General features: G+C 42.2%; 1 protein-coding gene and 1 long non-coding RNA gene across 2 annotated transcripts in view; both read right to left on the bottom strand.

Annotated features, from left to right (window-relative positions):
- LOC307121081 (complement C3-like) overlaps positions 1-20,313 on the bottom strand; it is a 53,289-nt gene extending 32,976 nt beyond the window's left edge. The window contains exons 1-20 of the mRNA XM_079808492.1: positions 20,218-20,313; positions 20,096-20,131; positions 19,928-19,954; positions 19,558-19,750; positions 19,282-19,444; positions 19,118-19,188; positions 18,932-19,023; positions 15,323-15,405; positions 15,154-15,241; positions 14,683-14,785; positions 14,474-14,588; positions 14,273-14,388; positions 13,482-13,637; positions 6,596-6,805; positions 6,317-6,517; positions 5,925-6,083; positions 5,715-5,844; positions 1,000-1,062; positions 327-852; positions 159-244 (exon numbers count right to left, since the gene is read on the bottom strand). Of these exons, the coding sequence (XP_079664618.1) occupies positions 159-244; positions 327-852; positions 1,000-1,062; positions 5,715-5,844; positions 5,925-6,083; positions 6,317-6,517; positions 6,596-6,805; positions 13,482-13,637; positions 14,273-14,388; positions 14,474-14,588; positions 14,683-14,785; positions 15,154-15,241; positions 15,323-15,405; positions 18,932-19,023; positions 19,118-19,188; positions 19,282-19,444; positions 19,558-19,750; positions 19,928-19,954; positions 20,096-20,131; positions 20,218-20,291 (2,692 nt within the window). The 5' untranslated portion in view covers positions 20,292-20,313. The remainder of the gene's footprint in view (positions 1-158; positions 245-326; positions 853-999; positions 1,063-5,714; positions 5,845-5,924; positions 6,084-6,316; positions 6,518-6,595; positions 6,806-13,481; positions 13,638-14,272; positions 14,389-14,473; positions 14,589-14,682; positions 14,786-15,153; positions 15,242-15,322; positions 15,406-18,931; positions 19,024-19,117; positions 19,189-19,281; positions 19,445-19,557; positions 19,751-19,927; positions 19,955-20,095; positions 20,132-20,217) is intronic.
- Positions 10,368-12,520, bottom strand: LOC307121097. Its single transcript, XR_013815927.1, has 3 exons — positions 11,163-12,520; positions 10,972-11,081; positions 10,368-10,714 (listed from the first exon to the last, which is right to left on the bottom strand). It is a non-coding gene; the product is annotated as an uncharacterized lncRNA (long non-coding RNA).
- Positions 20,314-20,763: the final 450 nt, after the last annotated feature.

Genomic DNA, 20,763 nt, shown 5'->3' with positions numbered 1-20,763 from the left:
ACAAATAACAAACAGATATGGGATCTTATATAATTGGCTTCACTAAAAACCGAAGAACCTTCTACAAGAGACTTTTATTCTGGTGTCAGTGGCTTTAAACACTTTAAAGAGCTCTGCCCAGACAGACAGATGGTTCGGACAAGAACAGGGCTGTTTACCCGTCTCAGGTGAGGCACTGATGGCTAAAAACCCCCACTGAGTGATACTGTCAGGAAGAACGGTGTCCACTGGAAATACAGCCAGCCTGGAATAAAAGCAGGGAGAGACACATCCATCAATGAATATGATAAAAGTGGGACTTCACTGAGTCAAAGTCAAACTCTTACCCATCAGACTTGGGCACGCTGGGCAGTCTAATGTCAGTCCACAGCCACGACTCGTAGAACTTTGTGCGCACGTAAATGTCCTCTATATCAGCTAAATCATCTTCATCAAACTCTTGCTCCTCATCGTCCTCCTCCTCCTTTTTCATCCTTTCATCATGACTGTCCTTGCTTACTGCCGCCTGAGATGGGATGACGGCAGATCCAAGGCTGATAGACGGGGCAACCTGAATACTATCTGAAAAAAGGTAACCAGTAAAAGAATCCCTAGCATGTCCACCTTGAAGTAAAATTAGGCGGGTGGTGGTGGGCGGAGGGGTGGTGGTGGGTGGGAGGGTGGTCGTCGGAGGCCTGGTAACGACACCAAGCTCCTCCCCTCTGTACTCTGCGCAACAACGGAGGAAAGCTAACACGCAGATCCAGTCTTCTGTGATGTAGAGGGAGCGACGGTAGCACGAATAGGGCATGGGAATCTCCCTCATGCCGTCCACACAACATCTCTGCAGGAGCTCATCAGAATATACATTCTCTGAGAGAAAACAATGTGTTTAAGCAGGGTGACCTTACTAATTTTTGCTAGTGCATTTGCTAATGCTTTCATATTTACGCTTCTCTAACAAACTGTAACATTCCAAACTATTAAAAGATTTTGGATGCACTGATGACACTGACTCACCCAGCTGCTCTCTGAGCTGCAGTTTGGAAGCAGAACGTCGTCTTCTAGATCTACTGGAGCAATCTATTAAATAAAATAAAAAACACTCTTAAAAATAAAGGTTCTTTATAGGAATCGATGGTTCCATGAAGAAACATCCATGGAACTTTTCCATTCCACAAAAGTTTTAAGAAATTTTCACTGCAAGATTCTTTGGGAAAATACAAATGGTTCTCCTATGGCATCACTGTGAAATAAAAATGGCGAATGGGATGTGGATGCTGAATGTAAAGTTTACCCAAGAAAGCTCTCAACATCTCAACATAATCCTAATGATATATAAGGGAACTACCACCATGTGAGATGACAGTATCGCTTAAGTTAACCACTGAGTGAGCTAGAGTAAGCAGACAGGATATAAATGTTCTACCTTGGGGAATAATACTACAGAATAATAGCAAAATTTGTGTACAAGAAGAGAGAGCATATCGTGTTTAGAGACGGAATGTGAAGAGATAAAAGACTCCATGAAAGAAATCTGATTCTCAGAAGTTTCTCATTATGTAGAGAAGCTTGCATTTTGACTGAATCTAATAAAATGCCTAGAAACTCTAGAGAAGTTGATGGACCTAGAGTTTTCTCTTTTGATATTTACTGAACGCAGAACGAACCTCGCAAGACTTTTAAAAATGCCGGTTGAAATAAAATGCTGTGTGAGCTCAACCGATCAGCATGTTCAGCGCCCAAGTCCCACCCCCGAAAGTTCCGGAACTTTGAAAAAGTACTACCTCGCGAGCAGGGCCGTTTGGAGGGGGAAATATTTACCTGGAACTTCATTTAGACCCTGGTTCCTGCGGTCGAAACACACCGAGTACCACCCCAAAGTTCCTAGTTCCTGGGGAAAGTTCCTGCGGTGGAAACGCGGCTTTAGTAGAGAGAGAAAGGTTCTGAAGGGATGCATTCGTTAACACTCGCTATCATATTAGAATGCGGCAAGGACATGTCAAATATTAAATGCTTTCGATTCCCTAAACACTGACCATTCCTACACTTTGAGTTCGAGGGGCAGGCATATCAGTACAAAGTCCTCCCCTTTGGGCTGTCCGTCACCTTGTGTCTTCACAAAAGTCACAGAGGCAACCCTTGTTCTCCTGAGAGAACAGTATTCTCATCCACTCCTTTCAGGGACCAGGTGGCGAACTTGCCCCTGGAGGAGCCAGACCCAGCCCTTGATTTGCTCTGCCCCGTTTGTGCTTTGTGCCTTTGCACATGGACTGAACGCAGAGCTTTAGGACCTCAGACCAGCTCTTTGTCTGTTGCATGGCCAGTAGAAGGGAAAAGCTGTCTCCAAGCAGAAGTTGGCCCACTAGTGGATGCCATCGTTAAGCCGTGTCCCCTTGGGTTGAGAGCTCACTCTACCAGGAGTGCCTTGCTGGCAGATATATGTAGAGCTCTGTGTCTCGCTTGCTGTGCCATTCCCCTCCTAAGGACCGGATACGTGCATTAATCTTGCTCTCAGGTGAGTTCCCCATCTGGCAAACCCTGTTTTGAGTTCTCCAACCCCCTCAGCAGTCAGATGTGGCAGAGACGTCCGATGCCAGGCCAAACACTCGTAAGTATGCCCAGTGGTTGACCCCTGTGGTAGGCTAGGTGCCCATAAGCTGTGATTCCTATGGTTATCCCAAATGTGCATTCTTCCACAGTACAGCTTCCCTGTCGGCAAGCCCATGTCTTTCCCTTGGCACAGTCCAGGAATAAACCAGAAATAAATTACTGTGTAAGTAATGTAGATTACAAGATTTCTGAAAGGTTGCCTAACAACGGTTGCCTGAAGATGATGCTCAAATGGATATATTTGTCCTGCATTTTTGATTATACATTTTGCTCAGAAATTAAAAGTGTGCCATTTTTGTGTAATTTTATGTTTGTCACAGGGTGTTTTGGTGATGGTTCATATTCATCGTTCTTGGTTATGTTTTTGTTTATCAGGTTATGTTTGAGTTTGTCATGTTCACAGTCTTGTCATGCACTTCCTGGTCTTGTCATGTGATTCCCATGCCCTCATGTGTTGTCATGTCATTGGTTCATTGTCTCATCACTGTTCACAGGTGTCACTTGTCTTGTCATTAGTCTGTGTATTTAAGCCCTCATGTTTGCCATGTGTCTTTGTCTGATATTAACGTTGTACCCGTTGGTGGTGAGTGTTCTCAAGTCTGTTATGTTTAATCAAGCCAAGTTTATTGTCAAGCCAAGTTTTGTTTGTTGTTTTGCCAAGTTTTGAGTTATGTTAGGATTTATGTTTGGATAAATAAATGCTGCACATGGGTTCTGAACATTTGCCTCCAGTGGACCGTATGTTACAGAATAACAGACCAAAATTATGAACCCAGCAGTTGCCATCCTTCGCCTACGCCAAGGCCATCGATCCATTGAGGACTATGTTGTAGAATTTTGTGGACTCTCCAGTGAGGTAGATTTTAATGATGTAGCCCTCAAGGACATTTTTAGATTTGGGCTTAATGAACCCATCCAAGCACAGATGCCAGGGGGGAAGATCCATTTTACCCTGGCCCAATATATAGACCAGGCCCTTTTGTTGGGCGGCTCGGCCTTTACTGTGGGAACAGTGGATGAGGAGCTCCACTGTCCCACAGTACTCTCCACCCTAGCCCAAGTCCAGGCTCCAGCCCAAGGCCAGGCTCCAGCCCAAGTCCCCGTCCAGGCTCCAGCCCAAGTCCCCGTCCAGGCTCCAGCCCAAGTCCCCGTCCAGGCTCCAGCCCAAGTCCCCGTCCAGGCTCCAGCCCAAGTCCCCGTCCAGGCTCCAGCCCAAGTCCCCGTCCAGGCTCCAGCCCAAGTCCCCGTCCAGGCTCCAGCCCAAGTCCCCGTCCAGGCTCCAGCCCAAGTCCCCGTCCAGGCTCCAGCCCAAGGCCCCGTCCAGGCTCCAGCCCAAGGCCCCGTCCAGGCTCCAGCCCACGGCCCCGTCCAGGCTCCAGCCCACGGCCCCGCTGTCCCGCCCAAGAAAATTTTCGGGGGGGGGCAAGGGGTACATGGAGGCCATGAAGGCCACGCCTCTGTGGCCCCCTGAACTGCCGTTACCGCCATGGCCTGATGAACTCCCGTTACCGCCATGGCCTGATGAACTCCCGTTACCGCCATGGCCTGATGAACTCCCGTTACCGCCATGGCCTGATGAACTGCCGTTGCCGCCATGGCCTGATGAACTGCCGTTGCCGCCATGGCCACCCACGCCTGAGGGTCCAGGTCCTCCCACGCCTGAGGGTCCAGGTCCTCCCACGCCACAGGGTCCAGGTCCTCCCACGCCACAGGGTCCAGGTCCTCCCACGCCACAGGGTCCAGGTCCTCCCACGCCACAGGGTCCAGGTCCTCCCACGCCACAGGGTCCAGGTCCTCCCACGCCACAGGGTCCAGGTCCTCCCACGCCACAGGGTCCAGGTCCTCCCACGCCACAGGGTCCAGGTCCGCCCACGCCACAGGGTCCAGGTCCGCCCACGCCACAGGGTCCAGGTCCGCCCACGCCACAGGGTCCAGGTCCGCCCACGCCTCAGGGTCCAGGTCCGCCCATGCTCCCAGGCCCGTCCAGGTCATGTCTGGGTCCGGTGCCCCTGCACGGGCCTGGCCCACCATCCCTCCCCCAAGACCGCCCCCCAAGACTTTTTGTTAAGACTCTCGGTTAGGCCAGTGGTGTTTTGGTGTTGTTTGGGCGTCAGGGGCCGCCCATAGAGGGGGGGGATCTGTCACAGGGTGTTTTGGTGATGGTTCATATTCATCGTTCTTGGTTATGTTTTTGTTTATCAGGTTATGTTTGAGTTTGTCATGTTCACAGTCTTGTCATGCACTTCCTGGTCTTGTCATGTGATTCCCATGCCCTCATGTGTTGTCATGTCATTGGTTCATTGTCTCATCACTGTTCACAGGTGTCACTTGTCTTGTCATTAGTCTGTGTATTTAAGCCCTCATGTTTGCCATGTGTCTTTGTCTGATATTAACGTTGTACCCGTTGGTGGTGAGTGTTCTCAAGTCTGTTATGTTTAATCAAGCCAAGTTTATTGTCAAGCCAAGTTTAGTTTGTTGTTTTGAGTTATGTTAGGATTTATGTTTGGATAAATAAATGCTGCACATGGGTTCTGAACATTTGCCTCCAGTGGACCGTATGTTACAATGTTGTTGCTATCCTCATTATCTTTGCCTAATTCTGAAGCTTTGGACTTATAAATAGAATCGCTCAAAAGTGACTAAATAAATTTGAAATGCTACAAAAGACTTCTATTTCAAATAAATGCTGTTTTGTTTTTGTTTCCATAAAAACATTAATCAGCACTGATAATATTAAGACATTTTTCCTGAGCATCAAATCATTATATTAGAATGATGATCATGAAGGATCTGAAGAATCATGTGACACTGAAGATGCTGAAAATTCAGCTTTACCATCACAGGAATAAATTACATTATATATAAATTACACACACACATATATATATTCAAATTTAATTATAATTATTTAATTGTAAATAATAATTGTATTTGTTATTTAAATTGTAATAATATTTCACACTATTAATGTTTTTACTGTATTTTTTATCAAATAAATGCAGCTGTGATGCGCATAAGAGAATTCTTTCAAAAACATTAAATATGTTAAAATCTTTGAATGGTATTGGAATGACATTTATTAGTACAATTAATTAGATGTTAATGTTGTGTGTGTGAAGGACCTTTTTTGTAGTCAGTGGAACCTCCTGTGCTGGAATAAAACATCAGTCCCGCATCACTGAAAACACCCATATTATTCCTGCCACCTCCGGAGGTGCAGCCCATATCACCCTGTCCCACCACCTCCCACACCTGAATGAAAGAGTCATGAGTATCAATGAGGAGAAGGTTCTGGAGAGTAGGCTTACAGTGAAAATTACATCATCACTCACCTTCTTCTGCGTCAGGCGGTTTTTACCCAACAGAAAGACGGCATTATCCACAGCAACCAGGCTGACCTTTGCTCCCGGGTCACCTTTCACTTCAAATTTAAAGCTGCTGCCTGGTGAGTAGGAATTGAGTTTTTCTGCCTCCACTGGTCCTACACTGAGCTAATACATTCACAATACAAATACAAACAATATAAAATGAAACAATACCTTCATAAAACAAATGCAAGCAACTAATAGGCCATTAAAACTTATATAGACTTTTTTTGGGACAAAGTAACTATTTTTTGAAACCCCTTAAGAGGTTTAAAAACCAGAATCAGAATTACTTGCACTACTGAAGAACAGGCATGAGTGCTAGAATAATGCAATTTTTGGACGTAACGTGAACTCACCGAACCTACACACCGGTCCTCCACATCAACAAACACAGAGTCTGCCACCACTTCCGCCCTATATTTCCATGGCAAAATATAGTAGGCCACAATCCGAAAGGCAGGTAGCATTTCTGCGGTAACCAGCAGAGGAATGTTTATGACATCCAGGTCTTTGACATTCATCCTAGCAGCATGGGTTATTTTTCCCTTGTTTAACACCTGTAGAAACAATTGTAAGTGTAATCAATACCAAGATTACAATCATTTTCATTCCAAAATACCCCAATTGTCACTCACGGCATATGTCAGCTTCTCCACAAGCTTTTTTTGCTTTGGTGGGGATTTGATGTGCGCTTGGACGTTGAGCATGTCGCCCACTACCACTCGATTGGCACCCACTGAGAGGTGCAGGAAGTTCCTGTAGCCGGTAAAAGGGGCATATGGCTGCACATGCAGTTCTTCAACAGCTTGCTGTTCTGGTTTCAGTGAAGGATCTGCTGTCTCCACCTACACATGCATACGTCAATCATGACAACTCTCTGGGTAGCTTTGGCAGCTTAATGAATATGGCAATGTTAAAGGGTTAGTTCACCCAAAAATGAAAATTCTGTCATTAATTACTCACCCTCATGTCGTTGGACACCCGTAAGACCTCCGTTCATATTCGGAACACAAATTAAGATATTTTAGTTGAAAGCTGATGGCTGAGAAAGGCTTCAGACAGGCCTCCATTGGCATTCAGTACATTGACACTTCCAAGATCCATGAAAGGCACTTAAAACGTTGTTACAAAGTCTATCTCACCACAGTGGCTCTACAATAAGTTTACGATGCGACGACAATAGTTTTTGTGCGCAAAAAAAAATCAAAATAACACCTTTAACCAACTTGTTCTCGACTTCCGTGTGTGCCTCCACGACGCATGCGCGAGAATATGATGAAGCGCCGGCGTTCGGGAATCCATGAAATACACACTTTAACCCCATTTTGAGAACTACGCCGAGACCTAAAGCACGATCAATGTAGAATCCAACAGCTTAGACACGCGCGTCTTCCTCTGCTCGTAAACAAATCGCTTCTGGGTCATATGTCCGAACGCCGGATCTGCGTCATATTCTCGCGCATGCGTCGTGGAGGCATACACGGAAGTCGAGAACAAGTTGGTTAAAGGTGTTATTTTGATTTTTTTTTTGCGCACAAAAACTATTGTCGTCGCATCGTAAAATTATTGTAGAGCCACTGTGGTGAGATTTGTAACGACGTTTTAAGTGCCTTTCATGGATCTTGGAAGTGGCAATGTACTGAATGCCAATGGAGGCCTATCTGAAGCCTTTCTCAGCCATCAGCTTTCAACTAAAATATCTTCATTTGTGTTCCGAATATGAACAGAGGTCTTACGGGTGTCCAACGACATGAGGGTGAGTAATTAATAACAGAATTTTCATTTTTGGGTGAACTAACCCTTTAATGTATTTGGTCTTGCTGGACTAGATCTGCTACGCTGCTGCTGTTGAGCAAGTATGGACAGACACATTGCTGTGAGCATATAAGATATGCTGTTGCTGCATAAATAATCATGCTTAAATCCTGTAGCAGATCTAGGCAGGTGGAGCTGGGGGAGGTGGAGGATTCCAGAGGAACTCTGATAGTGCGCTGCAGAAATTATGTGATTGCTTGCAGATTGCATAAATATGCATGTATATATTGCGGTGTAGGCCTATATATCATGAAACTCTAGAGCAGGGGTGTCCAAAGTCCAGCCCACGAGCCAAATGCAGCCCGGGGATGAATTTAAAACGGCCCACAGCGTGTCTATTAAAATATATTATGTGGCCCGCCACACAATTTATAAATCGTGTAGTTTCACAATATCAATATCACTAGACTTTAGGCCAGGTAAATATTGACACGCCAAAAGCGGAACACAATTGTGCTACTTCTGCGCAGCGCAACTCGTGAGCTCTGACTCTGAACAAATGTGTTTACTTGCTGAGTGTCTCGATCACGCGACCACTAAACAGCCCGTGAGAAGCGTTCGAGTTCGGCGCAGAGGTCTCTGGAATGAGCTGCAAATCTCTCTGTGATTCAGTTTAAAGCCAGTTGAAACTGCGGTGACTTAATCAACAACACTAACATGAAAATCAGGAGAAACACTGAGCCGATTCAGTTAAAATACTTTTCAAACACCAACATCATGGATTTACTGTGGCAACACTAACTGTAACCATGGTAATTTGTCAGAAATGTAGATTAATATCTCATTTTATTACAGTTTTAATGTAGACATGTATTAAATGAGTAATAAAGGCAAAATTACAAACTATTTTCGTCATAAACTTGTAAACTTGCAGTTTTGTGCATTTGTATATGTTTATATACTAAGTACCATAAAGCCATTCTAGATATAGAAATATTTTTTTACTTTTTGCCATGTGTGCACTGCAAAAAATGCTCTTATTTAGTATTGTAGTCTTGTTTCTAGTCTAAATATATCTAAAAATTCTTAAATCAAGATGCATTTACTAGATAAGTTAAATGACAAGATATTTGGGTAACACTTTAGATTAAGGTTCCCTTTGTAAAGGATTTATAAAGGTGTTTGTTAAGGACTAATAACTCATTTACAAATGTATTGTAAATCGTTAATAAGCAGTTATAACTGCATGAATAAAAAGGGTGACTTTAAGGCAATGCCTGCCAAATAGTGAGCCATTTTTAACTCACATGTTATAAATACTTAATAAATGTGTTTATTCACACTTATTTAACTCAATACCAGATACCTGATTTATTTCATGATGCAGCAAAAGGTTGGAGTCTGTTTGATTGAGTGTGTTTTCCGGAATTCTTATTGGTTGGTAGGTGATCAAATTATGTCATGCAATAAAATGCTAAATAATTATTTAAAAATCATACAATGTGATTTTTTTGATTTTTGTTTTAGATTCCGTCTCTCACAGTTGAAGTGTACCTATGATAAAAATTACTTTGTAAGTGGGCAAACCTGCAAAATCAGCAGTGTATCAAATACTTGTTCTCCCCACTGTATAATAGAAAAGGAACCGGCCCCCGGGTGTGTCCATAACATCGAATCTGGCCCCCTTTTAAAAAAGACTTATCGGCCTGCACCCTCTAGAGTTTCATGATATATATACACCAATCAGGCATAACATTATGACCTAATATTGTGTTGGTCCCCTTTTTGCTGCCAAAACAGCCCTGACCCGTCAATGCATGTGCCGCGTTTCCACCGAAATTACCCGGAACTATTTGTACCAGGAACTTTTTTCCCAGGAACTTTTTCTCCCCCAGACCTGCTACTTTCTGCGTTTCCACCGCGGTCTACAGTACTGGGGAGATTAGGCAAATTAGTCCGGTGACGTGGCAATGCGCGCGACTGCTCCTCCCAGTCACCGACGGACAGTAATCACTTTTGCGCGATACTGTCTGCAACAATAACAAGTCGAGGAGATGCAAGCAGCGCTGATTATGTACACACATTACCAACACTGCTTATTGAAACGTGCACTTTCACCTGGTTTGACCATTTTAATTCAAAATGGGATGATGGGCAATCCAAAATCTGAATGTGTTGTAATAGCTCAATTCCAAAATATTTTCTATAAAAGGATAATGAGGTTTCAGTCATGACAGATGTGTGAAAAGTTAATTGAATGAAAACAATAGACTGAATTAAGCGGTTGAAAGATTAGGTACTAGACTGCAAGTATTTATTTATCACAATAACATCTCTTAGCATTCACAAAAAAAAAAAAAAATCACATGACTAGTATTACAATATGCTTCATTAAATGCATAATTTTAGAGACTTCTTCCTCAAATTTGAAATGAAGCAGGACCACACGTATGGCTTCACTTAAGTTGTGGTTATAAGTTATTATACTACATTCACATAGTTATACATTTAAAAATATAATATTTGGGTTTTCTAGATATGTTTATGTGCATATTCAGAAAGACTTGCGAGCAGCAGCCCTTTTATTTACTTCCAACACTACAATTAGAAAGTGGTTATATAGTTAGAATGTGGAAATTAAAAAGACACAGTGACATTTTACACATTTGACTTTATTTTAGACAGATTAGTTCTTACAAAATTAAAATAAAAGTGTGCAAAGACAAATAAATTACTAGAACAATAAAATGAAATTATAAAATGTGAAAACAACAATATAAAAAAGTGTATTTTTCAGTAACCTGTCCAAGAGCTGTGCCAACACGTACAATATATAAAGTACAAATGTGGTAGTGCAAATGCTTCATTCAAGCGGCTGGTCATTGTGGCTACTTCTTGAACAACTGGACAACTGTATATAATCATGCTGCAGGACGGCCCGGTTAGCATCCTCCATGTCCCTCAGTGCATCAAGAAAAGTCAGTCCCTTTTCCTTTTCCCTAAGTAGAAAAATTGCACAGAAACACATGGAAATTAATACACAAGGCAACCATGAAACAATAGAAACCATCAATTAATTATTCAGTGTTTTCACTACAAATAATGAACAATTGCTTGCCCAGCTTGAACAATGCCCAGTGTGCAATTTCTATCATTGGCAATTTAAGTTTACAATTAAAAACAACAAAACTACTCAAAACCATTAAGGATTACACATCAGTTTTTAAATATATACACATTTTTGTCAGCTTTATACCTCTGCGTGTGTGTGTTTCGGCAGGAGACACGGGGTTAACGTACTGGTGACCGCGGGGGAAAACACGCTGGTCTCCGTTGCCTGCAATTCATTGGGGCCACTCGTTACGTCTGGAAAAGCACGTTGAAAAAAGTTACTGCAACGTTACACTGCAACGAGTTTAATAGATGATACCAAGATGAGATATTTACCTTCAACCCACTCGGATTCCGGGATGGTTTCCAACAACGCAATAGCCGAGTCTTTCGTTACCACTGCCCTAGAAAAGGACGGTCTGTCCCAACAACGCGTCCAGGCGGTCATGCCACTTGTTGATACGCTGTCGGAACCGCTCCGGTTGTTATGATCCTTTAATTTCTTGTAATCTTGTCTTAATTTCTTTAACTTCTCTCTGCACTGTTTTCCAGTGTGACTGGAATCGAGTCGATAACTTCAGGTAACGTTATACCTTTTCATTGCGGGTCGCCTTTCCAGTTCCCGCTGGATGTCCTCCTCCGCATATATGCTCAATAAAGCCTGAACCTCGTCGTCGGTCGAATTTTTTTGTTGAACTCCATTGTTGCAAAGAAAATATTTACTGAACGCAGAACCCACCTCGCAAAAAACTTGTAAAAATGGCGGTGGGGAAGAAAATGCTGCGAGAGCTCAACCAATCAGCATGTTCAACGCCCAAGTCCCACCCCCGAAAGTTCCCGACCTTTTTAAAAGTACCACCTCGCAAGCAGGGCCGTTTGGAGGGGGAAATATTTACCCGGAACTTCATTTAGACCCTGGTTCCTGCGGTCGAAACACACCGAGTTCCACCCCCAAAGTTCCTGGTTCCGGGGGAAAGTTCCTGCGGTGGAAACGCAGCTATGGACTCCACTAGACCCCTGAAGGTATTAGCAGCACATCCTTTAAGTCCTGTAAGTTGCGAGGTGGGGCCTCCATGGATTAGACTTGTTTGTTCAGCACATCCCACAGATGCTCGATTGGATTGAGATCTGGGGAATTTGGAGGCCAAGTCAACACAAACTCGTTGTTGTGCTCCGCAAACCATTCCTGAACCATTTTTGCTTTGTGGCAGGGCGCATTATCCCAGGGGTTTTCAAACTGGGGTCCGGGGACCCCCAGGGGTCCTCCAGAAGGTTCTAAGGGGTCCCCAGAAAATTTCAGAAAATAAAAAGACAAAGCAAAAATGGATAAAGTCGACCTAATATTCTAACAGTTTAATTTCTAAATGTTTCTCTCTTTTCTTGCCATATACATTCCAGAATTGTATATGTTTGCTTTGTATCTTTAGTTTGTTTTTCTCACTATAGTCCGCTTTATCTTGCTCACTGGGGTTGTAAGGCAGTTTTCTTGACACTGTACGTACGCTGCTTGCATACATTTATTGTTAAAGTTGCTTATACAAATAATTTTTAAGCTTTGACGTCTCTCGCGGATAGTGCTGAGCAACAAACTCTTCGCCCCTCTTCTCTTATATTGAAATCTTCCGCCATTTCTCTTTAAAAATTCTCGTTTTAGACTCTAATTCATGACTGGTTGTTTGTTTTGCTCTATCCTCTGCGCTTCTGCGAGAAATCCGTCGGAAGCTAGTTATTTTGGTCTATAAATTTTTAAATATGTATATTTTTCTTACAAAAACGCATCACTTCGCTTCAGAAGGCCTAACCCTAACCCCTCGGAGCTGTGTGGAGCAGTTATATGATGGGTAGATGCACTTTTAATAATTTTTAATTGAAAAGGTTCTTCTTCAGGTTTATACATTCAACTTTAATAGCCCATTTAAGTTGGGAAACAATATGTTGTATTTATAATGTCACACTTACTATTTATCTAACAGTTTAAAGGTTTTTTTCGTACATAAAAATAGATGGATTTTAGGAAGGGGGTTCCTCATAAAGCTTTGTCATATTTGGGGGTCCTTGGCCTTATAAAGTTTGAAAACCCCTGCATTATCCTACTGAAAGAGGCCCCAGTCACCAGGGCATACCTTTTCCATGAAAGGGTGTACATGGTCTGCAACAATGCTTAGGTAGGTGGTACAAGTCAAAGTAACATCCACATGGATGGCAGGACTCAAGGTTTCCCAGCAGAACATGCTCTTATCCAGTCATCTAGCATCACAATTTGGCCCTTGTCAAACTCGCTCAAATCCTTACCCTTACCTTATGTATATCAGTGGCGTGCGGTCCATATAAGCTGCCAATGCTCTGCATACCCAAGCCATCTGTGGACTCGCTGATTAGTATTAACACTATAAATTACTTGTTTGATGTGTTCCATAAAGCTTACATGATAAAATGTTATAAGTATTAACTCATAACGCGTCACCCAGCATACCCGGGTCAACTGATTATTATTATTTTTAATGGCGATTAATCACACTTTTGTGTGATTAATCACGATTAAAAAATGTAATCGATTGACAGCCCTAATATATATATATATATATATTCATACAGTTAAATACAATTTTGGATTGTTTCTATTGTGCGTGTATGTTTTTTCTTCGAGTTACTTACTTTCAGTATCTGTGATTTACCAAATGTGCTGGCCAGGTTAGGCATGTTGATGTAGACTTTGATGGTCCCGCTGTGAACACTGATTGGGCTTTCAACAAAGCTGATTTTAACAGGAATATTAGGGGCTGGAGAGCCGTCATGGTTACTCACTGTAACCTAAGCAACAACAAAAAAGGTTAAAAATGGTGCTTTAAAGAACCTTTCACAAAATGGTTCTTCAGGGAACCAAAAATTGTTCTTCTATGGCATCGGCGTGAAAACGAGAAGGGCTCGCTGCAGCCTGCGGTGGACGTCCAACCCGGCCCACATCCAAGTGTGAAGTCACAGGCCAGGCCAATGCCGCCCTGCAGCCGATTTTCAAGATTGTATTGGTCATGTCAATCACAGTACAGACTGCTTCAACACCAAACACTGATCCCTAAACCTACCTGTCACTGTAACGAATTAAGTACTGGTTGCCTACACCAAACACTGATCCCTAAACCTACCCGTCACTGTAACCAATAAAATTAGCTGCAGGGCGGGATTTTTGACATCACACTTGGATGTGGGCGGAGTTAAATATCCACCGCAGGCTGCAGCGAGCCCTACTTGGTGAAAACACCCTTTTGGTTCTTCCTGGCACCTTTATTTTAAGGGTGTACTGTCATGAGCTAAAATCAACCATCATCATAAAATCAGATTAAAGGAATAGTTCACCCAAAAATTGCCATTTTGCCATCAGCCTAAAGTAATTACGCTTAGGGCATCAAGACGGCCAGCAGCAGGACTGGATTGATAGATTAAATTACCATCATGCCTAATGGCAGGCCATGTTTGAAATACTTTGGTGTGTCCCTGATGGAGAGCATATAGGGAGATATTACTACTTTAATGCCGGATTTCTCTGCTTCCACAAGGTCGCTACCTGAGAAGAAAATCTTGAGATGTAAAAGTGTTTTCAAAAAAGAAACTTAATAAAGAGGAAAACACCTATTTAATGATTTCCCCACCTGAGCTGGTCATCACTGACGCTTTGACGTACACATAAGACCCCACTAGGCTGTTTGTGTCAGGATAGACCCTCTTTATCTCCTCCATACTCAAACTAACAATTCCTCCATTCAGCTGCAATTTATAAGACAACATAACAATAGTATCTTTCTACAAAGCTGATTTAATGTTTAAGATACTTTAAGTGAAGGTTTTTTTAACCACTTACATCATTTAGTTGCTTCATCGATGTGAGTCTCTTCTTCTCACCGTTCATTTCAATACCAAACAGCACATATGCAACACCTTGCACTGGTTCACCATAAAGATACCTGGAAGAAATATATATTGTGACCTTAAGGTCATTGACAATTTATGAATGCATGAATTCAATACACTACTGTTAAAAAATTTGGGGTCAATAAGATTTTAATGCTTTTGAAGTCTCTTCACGAAGGCTGCATTTATTCGACAAACAATATGGTAAAACATTGTGAAATATTATAACAATTTATACTAACTTTTATATTTGAATATATTTTATATATATATATTTATATAATTGTATTCAAAATATTATATATTATTACTATGATTCAAAACTAAATCTTACTGACCCCAACTTTTTTTAACAATAGTATAAGTGTTACTTCAGCGTCCAAATACATTCAGATCATTCAGAGTAGTTTGATTCACACACCTGGCTGTTATTTCTACTTCCAGCTTATCTGCATCTAGACCGAGATGGGATGTCTTTGGACTCAAAGTGACATTGAACGCTGGGAGCACTTGGGAACAAGAAGAAATGGCATTAAACCACCAAGAGAGGGTTAATATGAAGGAATATGAAGGTAATATGAATTGCTTACCATATTTCTTTACTTCAAACTCTCTGCTGTAAATGTTCTCTTTTCCTTGATCAAACTTTGCAACAACTTTCCACTTGCCCTCTCTAGAAAAAAGAAAAAAAATCAGCAGATATACAAGTACAGAGTACCCTCAGTTACAGATTATTCTATCGAGTTTCGCACACTGGCTGCTGAATGCAAATGGAACAAGGAGGTGTAGTGTGATATGTTCCTGCATGGGTTGGCTGACCGTATTCAAAAGGAGATATTTGTGCTGGATTTACCCACTGACTTGGATGGTTTCATTGAGTTTCATCAGAGTAGATGATCGATTGCAACATCATGATCAATGTGCTCTGCAAAGCTTTGAAAACTTGAGAGGGAGGCTCGCTCTTCGACTATCTCCAAAGCTACGGTCAGCCCCACTTTCGATCCGGAACCCATGCAGGTGGGCAGAACTCACTTTCCTGGGAGGAGAAGGATCGTCGAAGTACATTGGGATTATGTCTTTACTGTGGAGCTGCAGGACATATCGCAGCGCAATATCCTTCAAGAAATCCTTGTTACCCGCAATCACATTGAAGAGATCCATTTCATGTTAATTGACTCCCCCCTCATGCCAGTAGTCCTTGGACATGCCTGGCTTATGATTCATAACTCACACATCAACTGGCATCAAAGCAGTGTCTTGTCTTGGTGTGATCATGCCTCTGGTGCCTGCGTGTTCTTCTGTGTCTTGTTCTATGATACAGGATGAGCCTGTCAAACATGCCCAAGGAGTACCTTGATCTGGTTATATTCATTTTCTGCTCCAGAAAGGGAGGCCATGGAGAAATATATTTCTAATTATCTGGCAGCCAAACTCATCCACCCTTCCTCTTACCCCTGCAAGTGCTGGGTTTTTCTTTGAGGAAAAGAAATATGGCTCCCTGCACCCTTACTATCAAAGTTTGAACAGCATTACAGTTAAGAATACTTGTCCTTCGCCATTGATGTCTTCAGCCTTCGAGCGGTTGCAAAGAGCTACCTTTTTCACAATGCAACACCATCATTTAGTCTGCGTCAGGGAGGGGATGAGTGGAAGACTGCTTTCAATACCCCCAGTGGGCACTTAAAATTTCTGATTATGCCGTTTGGGCTATCCAATGCTCCCCCAGTCTTTCAGGCACTCGTCAATGACGTGCTGAGAGATATGATTGATCAGTTCATTTATATCTACCTGTATGACATATTGATATTTGCTTCAGAGGATGATATAGAATCTGCTTTTTTACCGTGGTTTTATACACAATTACGGCCAGCTAGCCTTGACCTCCACCAAGATGACATTAAAGTGGTCTAAAGCAGCCGATGCTGCTTTTTCCAACCTCAAGAGCTACTTTGTTTCCGCTTCCATTCTTATTGCCCCTGATTCATCTCATCCGTTTGTGGTGGAGGTCGATGCGTGAGAGGTGGGGGTTGGTGCGGTTCTTTCCCAGCGTTCTTTTGCAGACGACAATATGCATCTGTGCGTGTGTTTTTTTTTTCTTATTGTTTGTCTCCCGCTGAACACAATGACCACATTGGTAATAGAGAGTTGCTGGCCGTCAAGCTTGCCTGGAGGAGTGCTGCCATTGGTTGGAAGGCTTGGGGTGCCTTTCATCATCTGGACTGATCACAAAAAACTTGAGTACATCAGGACTGCTAAAGGTTTAAAGCCTAGGCAGTGGGCTCTTTTTTTGGTCGTTTTGATTTTTCCACTTCTAACCATCCGGGTTCCAAGAACATCAAACCACATGCCTTGTCTTGTGTTTTTTATCATTCCGAGCGCCCGTATTTTCCCGAGTCCATTTTGCCAGAGAAATTCATAGTCTCAATGGTAACTTGGGAGATCAATTTGATGGTTTGCACTGCCTTACAAGAGGAAACGCCTCCATCCGACTACCCACTGAGTCATTTGTTTGTGCCTGCTGGACTCCTTCAGCCCCAGTCAGTCCCTTCGAGACCCTGGTCCCACATTGTGCTAGATTTTGTCACGACACCAGAGACCACTTTTTCCAAGTCTGGAATCCAAAGTCACAGTCCCCTCTGCCCTGTCCCCTCTGCTTTTGTCCAGAGGTGCCTGCGCACCTGGGGGAAAGCCAGACAGGCTCAGGATGATTGCCACTGGTACGATGTAGCCTTCCGTCTACATCGTAGGGTCACTTTCTTCCAAGAGTATTCCTCATTACTCCGTTTTCAATAATCTTGCTCCCAAATTTATTGGCCCATGTCACTAAAATTCTTAGTCCAGTGGCAGTCTGGTTCTGGCTTTGTAAAGATGAAATTTACCCAGACAAAGTAATAATACAGTATTATCAAGAGTAACATCCTTAGAATGAAAATCGGACCAAAAAAATTATAGTTTTAGTAATTTGTGTCTATAGGCATATGCATAGTAAAAGAATACTTGAGCAGGCACGTAGTCTTTATTTACAAAGTGATATCGCCAACTACATGCATAATACAGTGTTATTGGTTGTTTCCTTGGATCTGTGTGAACGGGTTCGTTTTGATAACATTGTCATCGATACGAAGAAACTACTTTTCAGTTTTTAGCACATCGTTGTTGTGTAAACGTAACATAAATGTGGTGTGTTTGCTCTTGTTTTTTGTCAGATCATTTTGATGTTCATGTCTGCTGTTTCTCCCCGTACAGTTTTGTTTCTAGCATTTGCGACCGGATCCATATGCATATTACACTGATGCACATTATGATCACCTTCCTAATATTGTGTTGGTCCCACTTTTGCTGCCAAAACAACCCTGACCCGTCAAGGCATGGACTCCACTAGACCCCTAAAGGTGTGCTGTGGTATCTGGCACTAAGATATTAGCAGCAGATCCTTTAAGTCCTGTAAATTGCGAGGTGGGACCTCCATGGATCAGACTTGTTGTTTCAGACAAGGGTCAGCATGGACACCCTGACTGGTCTGCGGCTATGCAGCCCCAATACGCAGTACCGTCGCAAGCATCTCCCATTCCAACTGTGCCAAGTGTGCGACCACACAGGGTCTCGCGCCTTCCCAGGGCCTTGCACAAAGTAAAGTGACAGCTGACTTGATGATGAAAAGCCAATAGTTAAAGTTCATGTTTTTTGTCCTTTTGTCCTGCTGATTAGAACACACGGGCCAGCCTTCGCTCCCCACATGCATCAATGAGCCTTGGCCACCCATGATCATGACCCTGTTGCTGGTTCACCACTGTTCCTTCCCTTGGACCACTTATGATAGATACTGTCCACTGCAGAATGGGAACACCCCACAAGAGCTGCAGTTTTGGAAATGCTCTGACCCAGGTATCAAGCGGTCACAATTTGGCCCTTTTCAAACTCACTCAAATCTTTACACTTGCTAATTTTTCCTGCTTCTAACACATCAACTTTGAGGAAAAAATGTTAACTTGCTGCCTAATATATCCCACCCACTAACAGGTGCCGTGATGAAGAGATAATCAGTTATTACTGATTCACCTGTCAATGGTCCTAATGTTATGCCTGATCTGTGTATATGCGTGTATATAGCAATTTAAAATATTTTAGAGATAATTACATTTAAGCAAACAAACTATACTAATTGTGTAAACCATAAATGAACAGTTCTGTATGCATACTTGACTACATTGGAGAGGGGGTAGGTATCAGATAGTATCCCATCGATTGCTTTGGCTCTGGAAATACCATGTACTGCAATACCATCTGGATTCTGAAACATGAGTCAATTGAGCCATAAAACATTGTTGCATAAAATAAACAGTTGCCTTGCTAAATGTAATGACACTTATGTCAATGCCAATCACCTGGATCTCAAAAGATATGGTTGTCTCTGAAGCACGGAATTCTGAATCGGATACAAAAGCCCTGCAACGCACTGGAAAATTTCGGAGTGATCAAGGAAAAAAAGACTGAACAATGCATGAATAATAGATATTATTAATGTGCTCAACATCATGTGAGAGCTGACCTGCATCTCCAGGGTTGTAGACAGGTTTATCAGTCTGAATGAAGATGTATCCAGTGTGGAACGACACTCTTATTATTCTTTCTGCACGATGGAAGCGGCCAAACTGAACAACCAGCTTCACATATTTCTTCTTTCCATCTGGACGAAGCATATTTGGATCAATCTGACAAAAGATTGTATTTTATTACATTTAGATTCAGAAAGCAACATGAGTAATGTCTCATACCAGTGAGAACTTTAACCAACCAAGTTTGACAAATACATTCATGAATTTACCTCAATGGTCTTGAGGACGCTGTAGTTGTTGTCTGACTTGAGGATAACAGAGTCCCGCAACAGGACAGTTTGGGAGACTGGATAGTTATAGACCATGATATTGACTTTTAGTATCTGGGACAGATTCTCACCCTCTAGCAGGATTTTCTGTTTTGTTCCAGGCCTTATCTTTGCTGGAGCTAGAATAGAAAACCTAAACCAAAACATACACATCAAAGCACACATAACTTCTATGGGGTAACATTATGAACAGCCTGACATTCTAAAAGAAATCATTATAATAATAAAAAAATAAAAATAAAAAAAAGAAGTGTATTATATGTGTGTGTTAACCAACTGTAAGGGCAGAGGTCAGAGAACAGCTACTTACGTCGGAGACGGATCAATAACCGGATCACTGTCAACACAGAACACACTGTTACAGATGAACCCTATTTCAAACAACAAAAATCTATACAGGGAATTTCATATTAATGAACATTTTTCACAAAATTCTCTCAGAAGCACAAAATACACGACACAAAAAAAAGATACATACGGTATCCGCATATTAGGTCCCCAAACTGTCCTCTTGCTGTTCAATTGACAAAATAAACACAAAATCAAATTCGTCAAGAAAAGGACAACATTTACACATTATTAATAAAATAATAAACGCACTGTCTTTGAGAGGAAGCCTGGTCGGCGGAGATGTGAGAGAGCAAAGTAGCCCATAACAGCAGTGGAAGGAGCATCTTCCTGCAGGACTGACGCTCACAAAATGTCACAAACAACCACAAGAGAGCTAAAAATCCCCAAACCCCTCCCACTAAACCAGACCACCAATAACTTAGAACTTTTATGCACTCTTGTGCAATGTTTGCCCCAGTCAGATATCTGACAGTACACATAGGCAAGATTCAGGCTTTCAGCATTAGATACATCTCTTACTCAAAGCATTGACAACAAAATGTTGTTAAAAATAGATTTTTATATTTTCTCAAGAGAATTTTAGTCACGTTTGCATGTGGAAACTATCACTATCATGATTTTAGGGTGTTTCTGTTCTGTTTGTAGTTTGTTTTGCTTTCTCAGCATTGCAGTAAGGGGGCGCTAATGCAGAAATTAGTGTAAATGTAATTTTTACAGCAAGTCTTCCTATTTAAGTCAACTACTGTCAGTTTGAAGGGAATCTTCCTGTTCATGTTATTTAAAGTCTAAATTTAA

This window comes from Gobio gobio (assembly GCF_949357685.1).
Source record: "Gobio gobio genome assembly, chromosome: 24".
Classification (NCBI taxonomy): Eukaryota; Metazoa; Chordata; class Actinopteri; order Cypriniformes; family Gobionidae; genus Gobio; species Gobio gobio.
The sequence above is the reverse complement of the archived record's forward strand: the minus strand, read 5'-3'. Positions and strand labels throughout refer to the sequence as shown.